The sequence below is a fragment of the Cinclus cinclus genome, chromosome 22, assembly GCF_963662255.1.
Source record: "Cinclus cinclus chromosome 22, bCinCin1.1, whole genome shotgun sequence".
Taxonomy (NCBI): Eukaryota; Metazoa; Chordata; class Aves; order Passeriformes; family Cinclidae; genus Cinclus; species Cinclus cinclus.
The window spans coordinates 4792122-4806524 of record NC_085067.1 but is presented as its reverse complement, the minus strand read 5'-3'; the positions used below and the strand labels follow the sequence as shown (position 1 = coordinate 4806524).

General features: G+C 49.1%; 1 protein-coding gene across 1 annotated transcript; it reads right to left on the bottom strand.

Moving 5' to 3' along the window:
* Positions 1 to 12680: 12680 nt before the first annotated feature.
* Positions 12681 to 14203, bottom strand: RTN4RL1 (reticulon 4 receptor like 1). Its single transcript, XM_062507342.1, has 2 exons — positions 14177 to 14203; positions 12681 to 14117 (listed from the first exon to the last, which is right to left on the bottom strand). Exons 1-2 carry the CDS (start codon positions 14201 to 14203, stop codon positions 12681 to 12683), a joined length of 1464 nt encoding a protein of 487 aa, XP_062363326.1.
* Between the last annotated feature and the right edge of the window lie 200 nt (positions 14204 to 14403).

Below are 14403 nucleotides of genomic sequence, written 5' to 3'. Positions count from 1 at the left end.
GATTCATTGACTTGAAAAAACAAAACAAAGCCTACACTGGACAAATGCTAGAAAATATGTGTTGGTAAAGAGGTGGACTGAGTGATGAACATATTTTCTATCTCTCATTTCTCTGACTCATGGCCCTAACTTAGCGCAGATTTTATCTTATCAAAGAATTAATTACCCACATCCTTTAATTTCATATATATGCAGTTTGAGATTGTTGTTTTTGTCTTTGAATGCCTCTTATCCTCTCCCCAGTAGACTGTCGCTGCTAAATAGATGGGATTATTTCCTTGGTGGCCACACCAGATTTATTTATACTGCTAAAACTGCATGAGGAGTTGGGGTGAAGACAACTATCAGACTGTCAAATTTAGCTTTAGCCCCTTGGATTTAGTCCCTGGCAGGCTTCTGCTAAAGTCTTGGAAAGTAAAATTCATTAGATGAACCTTAGCATGATTTTTCCATGGCTCTGATTTTAATCAAAGTGCGGATTTGAAATAGTTTTATCGTTAGAATCTGTTGACTGAACGTCAGTGCAAAGCAATTCCCCCCCCTGCCTGGTGTAGAGATGCATCCTGTGTGCTTAGGTAAATCCCAGACTGAGGGAGTGGAACAGCAGAAAGGGTAAAAATTAGCTCTGAGGTTTGCAAATGCACTGCAGGCTGATGTCTCTCTTGCATTTCAAGGACTGAGGTTCAATTGCAAGGCTGTTCTTCTGCTTACCCATAATGGGCAAACTGATCAATTAAAATGGCCTGTTCTTAAGCCATTGCAGAAGGGAAGGCTTGTTTCTAGTAACTGCCTCTCAGGGTCTGAAGGATGCTGGGTTTAACACAACAGCCTTTTATCTCCAGATCTGCAACATCAAGGCGCTGTGTTACACCCGGGTACCTGGGAGCACAGGGAAGACACATTCTGGGGAAGCTCTTTAGTAGGTTACTAAAGAGTGTTTTTGCATAAGGTGGAGTTGGTTTTCTCTGAAGACCAATTTACACAAGCCCCAGTGACTGCAGTGAGCCTGCAACTCCCAGACCTCAGGGCTGCAGCTCATCATCCTAAAAGGAGATTTTTGAGGGACCAGACGAGGGCTGGAGGAGGGTCACACTCACGCCAGATTTTTTTATACTTCGAGATGGAAGCTTGTATGTTTAAGAGCTTGTTTTAAGAGCCTGCATGCCTGTGTTTTCCATATTCCCGGTGAGATCCGCCCTGGGTGTACGCATTTGAATTTTAAGAGCTTTGCTTTCCAGGTCAGCACGGTGCCTAACTCAGACCCAGCTTCCTTGTGAATGAAAAATATATAAAAAAAAAATTAAAAAAATAAAAACAAAACAAAAAACCCCACCAGAGACTAAGGTAACGTGTGTTCAGCTCTGGTCCGGGTGTGCTTACTGCAGCATGCTCCTCCAGGTAAGTACAGTGTACATCCGAAGCTGCAGGTAACCCCCTTGCCTGGCCAAAATCCTCTGTGTGACAGGCAGCAATTTTCTGTGCTGGCAGAAAATGTTCTGTGCTCGCAGGCAGGACGAGGTCAGAGCGTCCTGGCGCTGGCACGGCGAGAATCGGGAGCATCCCGGGCTGGAATTGGTGGTGCGGTGATGCAAGGAGCGGTGTAAGGCAGGGGTAAAGCCAGACCCTAATGCCAGCTTCTGCCTGCTCGCAGAATTCTGCATGGAGATCAGCACTTCCAGCAACAAAAGAAAGTAGGTCAGAGGCAGGTCCCCTCCCCGCACATGTGCTGGATCACACACCAGCAGATTGAGGCAGCGCTGAGTGTGATGGGTGGTTTTCCTTCGGGAAGGTGCGTCTGGAAGCAGCGCGGTGCTGCCGCTCCCACCGTGAGGTTTTTCAGGAGCTGCTGCGTTCCCGATGCCTGGGGAGCTCGGGGATCTGTTTGTGTGTTAAAGTTCCGGGGGAGGAGGGGGGAGCTGCTCCCATTCCCCTGGTTTGGGGAGGGGTTGATGTCGGTCCCTGGTAGCCTGATGCTGAGCCTCTCCTTGCCTTGCTGCAGCCATGAAACTCCAGTTCTACTTGAACGATTACCCGACACGTTAATTGGGACTCCTGCTATGATTAAAAAGAAATTTCAGATTAAGCCTGCCATGCTGTAGAGCTCAGGAAGAAAACATCTCTTTATAAACACAGCAGGAATGTGGGGACTCCATTATTACTATTTTCTTTTAACTTTGAAGAAGCTAGCTCTCTCTGCTGTTTAAACCACAAGGAGATGAGTGTGGCCATCTCTCCACTACAGTCAGAGCTGAGCGGAAGGAATGCTTGCAGGGAGATAAAATTGCAGGGTCTTTCTCCTTTTTTTTTATTTTTTTTTTTTATTTTAGCTTAATGTGATAACCATAATGGATTTATCTCTGGAGATTTCAGCTCCTGTCTATGGGAAACTCAGGCTCTGCCACTCCTAGGCAGAACTCAGAGGATGTTCTGTACAAACCAGGTGAGTGGGCAAGTGTGGTCCTGGCTCCAAGGAGCTGAATATGATGTTTAGTGTATTTAATTCATTACACAACCTTTGCAGTGCTGTTGTTGGCCAGCTCTGAGAGTGTCTTCAGCTTGCCTTTTCCCTGGGGAACATCCCAGGTGAGCAGCATTTTATTGTTGGTCCCACTGGACACCACTGGGCAGATGATGCTCTCCAAGACTGGTGATACTCTCTTCAGCTCTCAAATATTTGCTCTAATTATTTTCAGTTTGGAAGGCTGTAATGTTGTTTCCAGTCAAAATCCAGCCCTCCTCCTCCAAACACTGCCTTTCTGATGGAGACCATCAGCTGAGGGTGTCTCCTTCTCCAGTGGCTAAGGCAGGAAATCCCGTTCGGATGAGTTCCCACTTGGCAGGGGCATGGGGAGCTTCCCCCTGCCCATCACCCAGCAGGGCACCAACTCCAGCCCTTCCAGAGCACCAGGAAATAACTCTGTGTGTTTAATATCCAGAGCAGGAATCTCTGTGGGTCTGCAGCTTCCCAGCCCTGCCTCTGCTCCGTGCTGGACTCGCTGAGCTGGGTAGATTATCCCCCGCTCCCCCCTGGATTTTTTTTCCCTTTAAACTTACCCTTTGGTGTTCCATCTGAAGCAGCATGAGGTGAGTAAACTCCACTGCTCAAAATAAGAGTGGATAAGCTCAGTTTACTTGCATTTATTCATGACTTCACCACTCCACTGGGGCCTGAAAATCAGAGCCAAAAGGAACTGCAGTGAAAATTGGCCTACATGCAATGGCTTTAAATAATCTGCCCTTTTGCTCTAGTTCTGGGTTGAGATGTGCTGGAAGCCTGAGGAGCTGGGATCTGCCTTGATGTAGGAGCTGCTTTTTGTTTTGTTTCCCTGGTGTTGGTTTCTCTGTGTACAGTGTTATTTGGGGGAAGTTACAAAGTGGGGGGGGGGGGGAAAGGAAAAAAAAACCCAGTTGAGAAATGCTGTATTTAGTGCACAACTTGGAATTACCAGAATCCGCACAATGAATTAGCTTTTATTTCCAAAGCTGCAAGAAGAGAGAAAATAGAAATGAAGTGAGCAGCCTATGTCCCAAATAGTGACAGCTGGGAACAGGGTATTGTATTGGACTAAAAACTGCTGGAAGAGGAAGGGCTCATGTTAATAGTGAATTCTTGTTTGCCCTTACATTTGTGCAGACTGTTAAGGCAAATATGATTCCCAGATGATGTGTGGTACATGCATGTGCCTGACACTTGCACCAGGCAGAGAAGAAGTCACGCAAGGCATTGGAGAGCCGAGAGCTCTGGGTGAGGCTCAGCTTCAGCATCTGAGCAGAAATAGAAATGGATCCATCTGCAAACCAGGTCATCGCCGCTCTTGTGCTTTTTCTCTTGGGCCCCCTTGAATCACATCATGATTTCCTTCCCCCCCCCCCCCCCCCCACCCCCAGCTCCCTGCAGCTGGGATTACTTTTCACGTACTCTGCTCACATAATTGGCTCTAATAATTTCTCAGCTCTCAAGACAAATATGTCCACCTTTCCCCTGGCAGGGCTGCACACACCCACTCCAGCCAGCACGTATGCCCTCCTTCCTGCTGCTCCTGCCTCTCCCGGGCCCTTCCCTTCTCTCAGAGTGCTCTAATCTCCAGAATCCCCATCTTCCTTCCCAGAGATCCACTCTGTTGATGTCTTGGTGTGCTGTGCATCTCCCTCATGCAGCTGTCCTTGGCTGGTCCCAGCTCTGCTCCTGCCTGCCTGCAGGAAGGAGATCCTGCAGGCGCACAGGGAGATGGAGCCTCACAGGAGGAGATGCTGTCAGGCAGGGCTGCTCTGTGCCTCTCTGCTTTCTGGATGCTGGCACCAATGTTTCAGGGCGGTGCTGTGTCAGCTGCACGTGTGGAGGGGGATTTTGGAGGTTTCCCATCTTTGCTCCAGAGAAAACCCTTCCAGCTACCCAGCGAAGCCGGTGGCCAGGGTCCTGCCGTGCCAGCTGGAGTGCCAGGGAGTTGAGGCAGGCTGTTAACATCCCGTGGTATATTTAGTTCAGGTTTAACAGGGGCTCCATATGTGTGTGTTCTCTTGTTTCCTTTTGCTTTCTACGTGCTAAGTAGATGCAGGGAAGAATGGAGAATTCTTCCCGTGACAGTGAGGGTGAGGTTTCGCTGCTTCGTGTTCTGTTCTGCTTTGTTGGGCTGCTTCCCCCAGCTGTGTCCTGAGAAAACAGAAAGAGCTGGAGAGGAACAAGTGTCCCAGGGACTCCTCCTATCAGGGATCCCTGAAAAGGTGGTAAGAGATATGATTTTCCTGGGAGCAGGGCACACAGTGCTGTGGAACAGGACCCTGCATGCAGCCAACACCTTGTGCCAGCAGATCTTGCACCTTTGGTCCTCCCCAGGACCCTGTGGCACCAAAATAGTCACTGTTTTTTCTCTTAAAGTATTATTTTTTACATTTTTATATTTCTGAGCGAGGTTAAGGCATGAGTTCAAAATCATATAGGTAGCCTGTGATTTCCAGAAGGGTCTCCAGGAGGGTTTATTCTGAGAATATGGGGGCATGCAAGGCACTTCATGAGACTGAACACACAGGAATGCTTCCTTAGAGAAGATGTGTGAGGAGCCAGCACCTTTGATTATGGGACATTTTAGCTGTAGAAGGATTGACTGAGGGAATCATGATGAAAACCTTTTCCAAGGAGAGCAATTTGTATGCACTATTGAGAAATCAGGCCTGAGAGAAGTTTCACAAGATCTGTGGGAAAAATGAAATAACCAAGTCATGCTGGTAGGCTCAAAGTGGAGGTGTTAAATCTCATCTAAGAGATGGGGAAGGTGCAGACAAGTCCTGTGCTGGGGGTGCTGTGGTACCTGCCCAAGTGGAGAGGGATCACCTGGTGCAGCTCAGATTGAAGCAAACAGAATTCTTCTGCAGGGATGGCAACCCTTGCTGGGAATGGGATCTGCTTCTCTGGGGAACAAAGTGTATGGAAGTGGGGGAGAAACGAAAATCTTCCCAGGCACGTCAGCAAATAGCCAAGAGTATCATTATTCCACAACAGCCTCAGAAATCCTCAGCCTGTCATAGGAACAATTCTGTATTTTAATAGAAGTGTTTTGCTTTTGACCCTGTGTGGGAGAGCAACCCCTGAAAAGCAGAAGAGTTTTCACAGTTTCCATCAGGTTTTGGGTTTTCTCCAGCTCAGTTTGTTTAAGTCTCCTGTCCCCCAGGCAGGTTTGGGCAGGTGAGGTGCTCAGTGTGGATGCTGGAGCCTCACAGGATGTAGCAGAACCTAGTTTTGGCACGATGGAGGTGCAAGACACCGGAGATGTTCTGTTGGCCAGCACATTATTGCTAATCACGATTTGGTACTTAGATTTTGACACTCTCTAAGTGTCAGCTGTAAGCACAAAATAACCCCCACCTCCTGAAGCTTCCAGCAATGCCTTTTGTCCCTCAACAAGATCAAGGGTTGGGTTGCAAAACACTGATTTCTGCCTGGATCCCCAGAGAAGAGAACTCGACTCTTTTCATCCAAACAAGACCCGTAACTTTAAACCCATGCTTTAGCTTGGGTTTATCCCCCTTTTAGCTGGAAAACACAGGATCCAGAGCATCTGGCGGGTACTGCAGTATGTTGGCAAAAGGAGACCACAAACAAATGGAGAGGAGAAATGGCAAAGAGGAAGGAAATTTTGAGTAATGTTAGGAAGTGTTTTACAAAGCAGATGGCAAACAACGCCTGCCTGACCCTGTGCCCGTCTGCAGCACCAGGGCTGTGACAGCCCCTGCAAGCTGGGAGTGCAGGAAGCTGTCCATAAATCAAAAACACCAAGTCTATCAAATTTGTTTATTACTTGGGGTATTGCTTGCTGTGTTTGACTCCTGTAGCTATTTTGTTTAGGTTCTTTTTAGCTCCATTTCCCCCCCCCCCCCAAAGTAAATTGTTGGAGCATAACTATACAATTCCTTTTATCCTTAGATTCTTTCTCTCTTTTTTGATTTTTTTTTTTTCTTTTCCCCCAGAAGATAGCGAGTGAGCTGTGGTGGAGCTGGTGGTGTTAATGTTCTGCAGCAGGAGTGAAATAGCCTGGAGATGTGCAGCAAGAGCAGGGGCGTGTGCCCTAAATAGGAGGGTTAAACAGGGCTTATTCTGAGGGAAGCAGTAATTGCAGCTTGCATGAAGGAGTAATATTCTTTTGTGCATTATTTACCCAGGAACATCTGCTAATACATATACATTCTCCACTGCATGTAAACAACTTGTGCAGGAAGAGGATTAGGAGATTTATAAAAAAATTAGAAGCAAGTTAAAAGGGCAATTAGAAGAGCAGAAAGAGATATTGAGCAGTGAATTAGGGAGGATATTTTAACACACAATCAGAGCTCCCCGAGACGTATTCAGAGCAGAGAGAAGGTAAAAGAGAAAATTGGCCAATTACGAAATGATAGCGGGGAATTGGTGACATGAGAGAAGGTAATGGCTGATTTGTTAAACAGTTATTTTGATTCTGTTTTCACAAAGGAGGAAGAGGATGGAGGGGCAGCACCAGAAAGGATTTGGGCTGTGAGGATGAGCCTGCAGGGAGATCGAGCTGTATCTGCAGAGTGACTGGGCGTGGGGACAATTTCACCCGTGTTCACAGGGTGGGGGGGGGCGGAAATGGATTTTAGTGAGCAGCTATTTCCAGCAGGGAGCTGGGTAACAAGAAGCTTGTGTTATAACACCTGCTTTTATTCACAAATCAGCTGCTTTAGAGTGGGGACCAGAGAGGTGGTCACTGAGCTGATACATCCTTCTCCCTGCTGAAGGCTGCTTCTCTGGGAAAGGGGAGGACAGAGATGGATGGGGATTCTGGAAGGGTGCTGCTCCTGGGGTTGCTTTTATATGGGTAGAGATGTTTTTGGCTCGTCAGTGTGACACCTTCCCCAAAAACACACATTGCAGAGCGTGAGCACCTGTGTCCTGCTTTCAGAGTTGCTTTTGCTTCCACCTGTAACCCACAAACTCCAACACAGTCAGGAGTACAACAGCATCCCTGGAATCACTGTTCCCACCAGCACTGGTGTCAGTATGTCATGTTTCTCCAAAGCAGGGATGGGCTTGGGGTCTGCTGGATGTGGTAAGGGAGGGACAGGGGGCTGGGGGCACAGGGGGATGGTGCCAACCAGCAGGACCTCAAGGAGATAGTGGTGAAAAGGGAAATTATCTTGGTATTGGGAAATGGGCTCTTGGGAAGTGTTCCTGGGGGAGTGGTTGAAGCTAAGACAGGGAAAGAATACACAGGCAGGGGATTTAGGGAAGGACAAACTTGAAGGGCTGCAAAAAAGTGTTATATAGCTGCAAGAAATGTGAAGTGGTGCTTTTGTTCTGCTCTGTCCCTATGAAGGGGAATATGTCACAAAGCAACTTTCTGAGACAAAGGAAATACTTTGGAATTGGTGCAGGGGGGACACAAGTGTGCTCTGTGAAGTGATGAGGAATACAGGAGAAACTGTGGTCTCATGGTGTTGGTTTAGACTGATAAACTAAAAATTTATTCTCAGTATCCAAGAGGTGTTTGGTTTTTCATCCTGCCTGGGAGGATAAAAGAGATGCAGTGTTGCGTGGTTTCTGATTTCAAAGCATGTACGAAAAGCTCCATATTAGCAATTATGGGATGAAACTGTGGAAAAGTGGTACAAAGGAGAGAAAATTGGCTCCGACTCAGGAAACGGGATTCTGCCGCTGGGAGTGAGTTTCCAGAGGCACAGTCTGGGGTCTCTTCTGGGTTCTCTTGTGTTTATTTTTTTAATGGAAAGGATTTGCACGAACAGCCCAAAGTCAGAGTGTTAAAGCTCACTGATGGAAGGAAGGGGAAAGCAGCCACAGCGACAGGGACTTGTCTCATCTTCCAGAGCAGCACAGACTGGAGAACACTAAAGGAAAGGCAAACTGATGAGCAAATAAAGGCTCAGGTGACATTTTTCCAGGGGGAGGTGTGTGGAGCTCACAGTTGAGCTGTGGGGAGCTACTGGCAGTGTCTGCCCAGGTAACAGGATCTGTGTGCCCGCACTACAAGAGGGGATCAGGGCACATCCAAAGGATGAGCTTGTGATAGGAGCGTGGAAAGGTTTAGAATCTGTAGAATCACAGAATCATTTAGGTTGGAAAAGACCTCTGTGGTCATAAAGTCCAACAGTTAACCCAGCACAGTTAAGGCCACCAGTAAACCATGTCCCTAGGTATGTTATGTAACATCCACAGGTATGTTAAATCCCTTCAGGGATGGAGATCCCAAGCCAGGTGCCCTTGGCCTTCTTGCCCACCTGAGCACACCTGGGCTAACATTCATCCAGTGTTGAGCAGCACTTCAAGGTCCTTTCCTACCTCTCCAGACACAGCCCCAGGCCCATAGTTCTGCATGGGGCTGTTGTGGCCCAAGTGCAGGACTTGCCACGTGGCTTTGTTGGCCCTCATCCCGTTGGCCTCAGCCCATCACTGCAGCCCAGCAAAGTTCCATCCTCTCAAAGTGGCCACGGTGCTTTCCCACCACTCTGGGGTTCAGCTCTTCACCTCTGTCAGACACTTTGGGTATCTGGGTGCAATTCTAAAGAGATCCCAAGTTTCTCCAACTTATCTCAAGACAATCTCTGGCAAGTCAGGGTTGTACCCACGTCTGCTCGACTGGAGAGCTGCTGCTTCAGAGGAGAGGGGATTTCTGCCGGGCCTCAGAGCAGCATTCAAAATGCATGAAGACATGCTGTAGGAAGGAGCTGGGGAAAAGACACACGAGCATCAACCTGGGGCCGTGGTGAGCTGAACCACGCAGCTGGGAACTTCGTTATCCAGCCTGAGTGTCAGAGCATGCCATAAAAATTTAGTTTATCCTCAAAGAGCTGTGGTCGTGGAAGAAGGGTGGGAGTGGGGAGGGATGGCAGCTAAGGAGGAGACAGGAGGAATATCAGGAACCTGTGTGTCCTGGTTTGGGCTGGGTAATTTGATTTTCTTTCTAGGAGATGTAGTTTGGGATGAGAATAATGTTGATAACATGTGGATTTTTCATTGGTGTTCAGCACTGTTTGCCCCGAGTCAATGACCTTTCTGCTCCTCTGAGGATGCTGTGGGGCACAAGAAAATGGGGAAGGGGCAGCTGATCCCAGTTGGCCAAAGGGATATCCTAAACCAAATGGAATCATGGTCAGTATGTAAACTGAGGGCCACTGCTGAGGGACTAGCTGGGCATCAGCAGGTGGTGAGAAACTGCACTGTGCATCACTTGGTTAGCATATTCCAATCCTATTGTTGCTATTATTATTTCTCCCATTTCTGTCCTATGAAACCAGCCTCATCTCAAGCCACGAATGCCACTTGTATTTTTCCCAATCCTCTCCCCCATTCCAGCATGGCCGCGTGGTGTTCAGCTGCCTGCCAGCTTAAACCACAGTGCCCTGTCAGGAGACGTCTCCTATTTAGCAGTGTATCATGTCTCCCTTCTGGTTTTTAAACAGTTGCCTTTATCACTAGGAGTTAGAGCACTTGATTGACAAGGTTTGTAATACACCATGGAGCTGCCTTTATTTTTCCTACATGTTAAAGGAAAAGATACTAAAAATACAATTATGGTTTTGAGCCAGGCATAGTCTGTTCTAGTATAATTCATCTCAAAGACTATCCACCGTGCCTGTTGCACCCAAATAATTTATAAAACATTAGCATCTCCTGTGCTGACATTTCACTCCTATATTACAGGAGTTACACACAGACTTAAAAAAAAATTAATAAAGTGCTTCTCTTCTTCATTCTCCCACTGAGAGCTTTGATTTCCAGAGTATGAAACGAAATAACCAACATAACAACATGCTCCACTTCTGAGGGACAGTGCCAGACTCATTCAGTTGCTATTGGTTATAGAGAGTAGGACATGAGGGAGCTATTTCAGATCACGGATTATTTGTTCTGGCTGCATTGGACATCCCTTTAGTGGAGCTTTAGAGCCCTGTAGACAGAAAAGTTTGGGTAGGAGCTGGAAGGCAGAGGGCTTGATGAAGTAACCTCTTCCTTTCTCCTCCCAGAATTACTCTTGTTATTCCCCAAGCAGGGTGTTTGAAAGAGAAGCATCCAAGCCTCTGGCCTTCCTTGCTTGCAAGACAGACAGAGGAGGCCGTGCCCCTCCAGCTTCCCACTCTCACCATCCAACTGCTCGTAAACACAAGTGCATTGGGGAATTTTCTGCTTCTCTTTTCAGTGGGAGTTTCCCTTTTCATTTCCAGATATCTCCAAGGGACCTGCCACTATGTAAATACCCTCTCCCCTTCCCCAAAGTGGTTGGGAGAGCAGATTTCCCTAGCTGGCCCATCCTTCCTGGAGCTAATTGTGTGTCTGATGGAAAACTCCAGCAGTTTTCTTTAGGATTTCCTGCCCCACACCTGAGCCACAGGCTCAAAATACCAGCACTGAGATACGGTTACGGAAAGAACAGAAGCATTTTCTTGTCCAAGATCACTTTTATTTCCCTTGTTTCATTAACTTCAGTGTCTGTTTGGTCTCACATATCCACGCTGACAGGGAATTCACACCAACTGCAGAATTTGGGCAGCACCTCCCCAAGCCCACGGATTGCCATCAGTGGAGCTGCCGGCTCTGCCATGCCCCCGACCAGCAAACACATCCCTCCAGCACATGGTTTAAGCCAGGAAGAGGGGAACAGGATGTCCTGCTCCCTCTCCTCCCCCTCCCCACAACCCCCTTTGTACAGCTCTCCTGGACCACGGATTTCTCTCTCCTGCCATGGACCAGAAACCTTGGGCACCGCGCTTCTCACTGGTCCTATACAAGCTGTAGTTTCCCCCTTGTCTGACTCTTCCAGAATCTGTTCCTTTTAAGAAACAAAACCCCTCCTGACTCTGTCAGGTCTGTCTGCAGCCTGGGAGCTGCTCCTTGCTGCCCCAGTGAAAACCTTAGTCCAGCTATAAAGGTCCTCACGCCACCACCACAGCTGGGAAGCCCCTCTCTGCCTCCAGCCCCAGAAAACATCCCCTTCCCTCCCTGGGGCCTCCGAGTGCTCTCCAGAGACAGAGCTCTATGGCTCTATTTATTTGGGCTAATTAATCTCTCTTTCTCCTCCTGCCAGTTACAAATTAGGATGTAAGGGCAAATTTTGGCTCTCTGGGTATGGACTTCGCTGCATCGCACGCAACCACCCCCCCAACCCCTCCCAAAGTTTAGTGCTCTGAATTGTTGAGAACATTGGTCCGTTGTGGTTCCCCCACATGTACTGAGCCCGCCCGATGGCTTTCAGCATCTGTAGGCACTGCTGCCGGTTTGTTTTCTCAAGGAAAAAAAAAAAATCATATACTGGTCTGCTATAAATTCAATAATACAATCCTTAGTTCTGAAGATACAGTTTCCATATAGTTTATAAACATTGTAAGACATATATATGGATAATTGAGGGGAAGGGGGGGAGCCTGTGCAATTGTTGGGTTTTTTTTTTCCTCAGATGTGTGAACATGGTTACAAAAAACACACCTCCTGTGGGTACCTCATTTCTTTATGTGTTGGGTTTGTTGGGGTTTGGTTTTTTTGTTTGTTTAATTTCACCTCTAATCAGTCTTTCCTTTGGTTGTTGGCTACTCCAAGCCCAGCAGGCAAGCCCTGTTCTGCTGTAATGCCTGAGATATTCAGGGATTTGAGATTGTCTTCTAAGAGATTCCCAGCCAACTTTGGCCTCTGGGTTTGGAGCCAAAAGGGCTAAAACGTGGGAGAACCAAATGTCCTTATTACATCGGTATCAGTGTCCTTGCACTCGCTTTCAGAGAGAAACAGTGTAGGCTTAATTGGTGATGGTTTTTACAGCAATTATGTTCCTTTCGGTAATCGGAGGGGTCATTCGGAGCGCTCTCAAACGAACGGGATTTCACAAGAGCATGGATACAGTCCATTTGTCCGGGTGTTTTCACCGACAAATTGGTTACCGTCCCCGTTATCTGCTTTTTGTAAGGTTGGCTTTTTTGTTGTTGTTGTAGGTGCTCGGTTAGGCTGTTTGTGACAAGGTGTGATAATGCCTTTTAATCTGCTCCCGCTGCACTCGGCACAGTCCGGCCGGGCACGGAGACAACCCTCAGAAGCCGAGACAACGTTCTTCCCTTCGCCAGGCCAACGCTGAGCCACGTACAAAAAAAGAAGAAGAAAAGAAACTCTGGTCCTTTGTAGATTGGTGGCAGTACAGCTCCGCTCCGTCCGCGGCCGGAGGGAGGGGGGCTCAGCGGATGACGGCAGCCAACACCACCATAAAAACCAGGAATGATGCCCTGAGCCCCGGGCAGCCCGCGGCCTGCTGGACCCCGCTGGGCGGGCGGATGGGCGTCCGCCGGGTGCACTTACCCTTGCGCTTGGGGGACAGCGTGGGCATGGCCCCAAAGCTGTATTTGTGCTGATAATCAGGCACATAGTCTGGGACCTCCTGCCCGTTTTTGCGCGGCCCCAAGGACACCGGTTTGGAGGTTCGGTTACGGCTTTTGTGGCTGGTGCAGTTCTTGCCGGGTTTGCGGTAGCCCGGCCGGGAGCCGGGGGGTCCGGCGGGCTGGCTGCTGTGCAAATTGTTCTCAGCCCCTCGCTCCTTCCCCTTCTCCTTGGAGGAGTGGTGAGGGTGGTGGGATTTGGAGGCTCCTCTGTCCACTGTAGAGAAGGTGTGTGTTTTCATCTGATGGAGCGACTCGGACCCTGAACAGTTCCTAAAGTCTTCTGCTCTTAGCACCTTGAGGTCCTTGCCGTGCATCTGCTCGGGGGACTCGCAGATGACGCTGGAGCTGGAGCCTCTGAACCTGTGCAGCCATTCCCAGAGGGAACGGGCTTTGCAGTCGCAGCTCCATGGGTTCCCATTCAGCCTGAGAAACTCCAGGGCTCCCAGGTGGGCCAGGCAGTCCCCCTGCAGCTCCGAGAGGCTGTTATTGAACAGGAAAAGGGTGGTCAATCTTCGGAGGTCATGAAAAGCCCGCCTATGAATCCACTGCAGCTGATTTTGATGGATGAGCAGCCGATCCAGGTTTATTAGTCCCCTGAACGTGTTCTGATGGAGGCTCCAGAGCTTGTTTCCATGGAGAAAAAGATGGCTGAGGTTAACCAAGTCAACAAAAATATCATCCTGAAGGAACTCGATGTGGTTGTCTTGCAGGTAAAGGTATTGCAGGTTGTGGAGGCCACCAAAAATCCCGCTGGGGAGGGAGCTCAGCCCGCACTTATACAGATACAAGGCGTGGAGTTTCACCAGCCCTTGGAAAGTGTCTGCAGCTAAAGCCCTTAGGTAGCGGTTGTCCCCCAGGTCCAGCTCCTCCAGGTTGACGAACCCATCGAAGGTGTTGGGGTCGATGAAGGTGATGTTGTTGGAGTAGATCCAGAGGGTGACCATGGAAGGGCTGAAGTGGCCCCGCAGCAGCAAGGTGATCTGGTTGTTTTGGAGGAAGATCCTCTCGCTGTCCTCGGGGATGCCCTCGGGGATGGTGACGAAGTTGTGAGCCTGGCAGCTGACGGTCATCGGGGAGGGGTAGCAGACGCAGTCGGTGGGGCAGCCCAGGGCACCGGGCACCTTCAGCCCCAGCAGCACCAGCAGCAGCTCCGCAAACCCCCCTGTGCGGAGAGAGGGGAGAGCGGCGTCAGCGGGAACCGGGCACCTCCCGCCCACCCATCGCTGCTGTGGAGACTATTCCGGGTGAAAAACGCCCCCAATTAGCTCAGCCCTCCTCTCTGCTCATGAATTACCCACGCGGCTGTGATGAGTAGGCTCATCACCCACGGCAGATAAAACGTGATGTATGGAGTACTCCCTGCCTCCTCTCCCTGCCTGCAACAGGCGGCTGGTTGTGTTCCCAGCCCGGAACAGGCAGGAGAAACTTTCTCGGTGAGGATTCACGCTGGCAGCGCAGGCAGCAGAGCCCCTTTGCCTGCAGGCAAGGAAACGCCGCGGTGCGAGAGCAAACAGAGGAAAT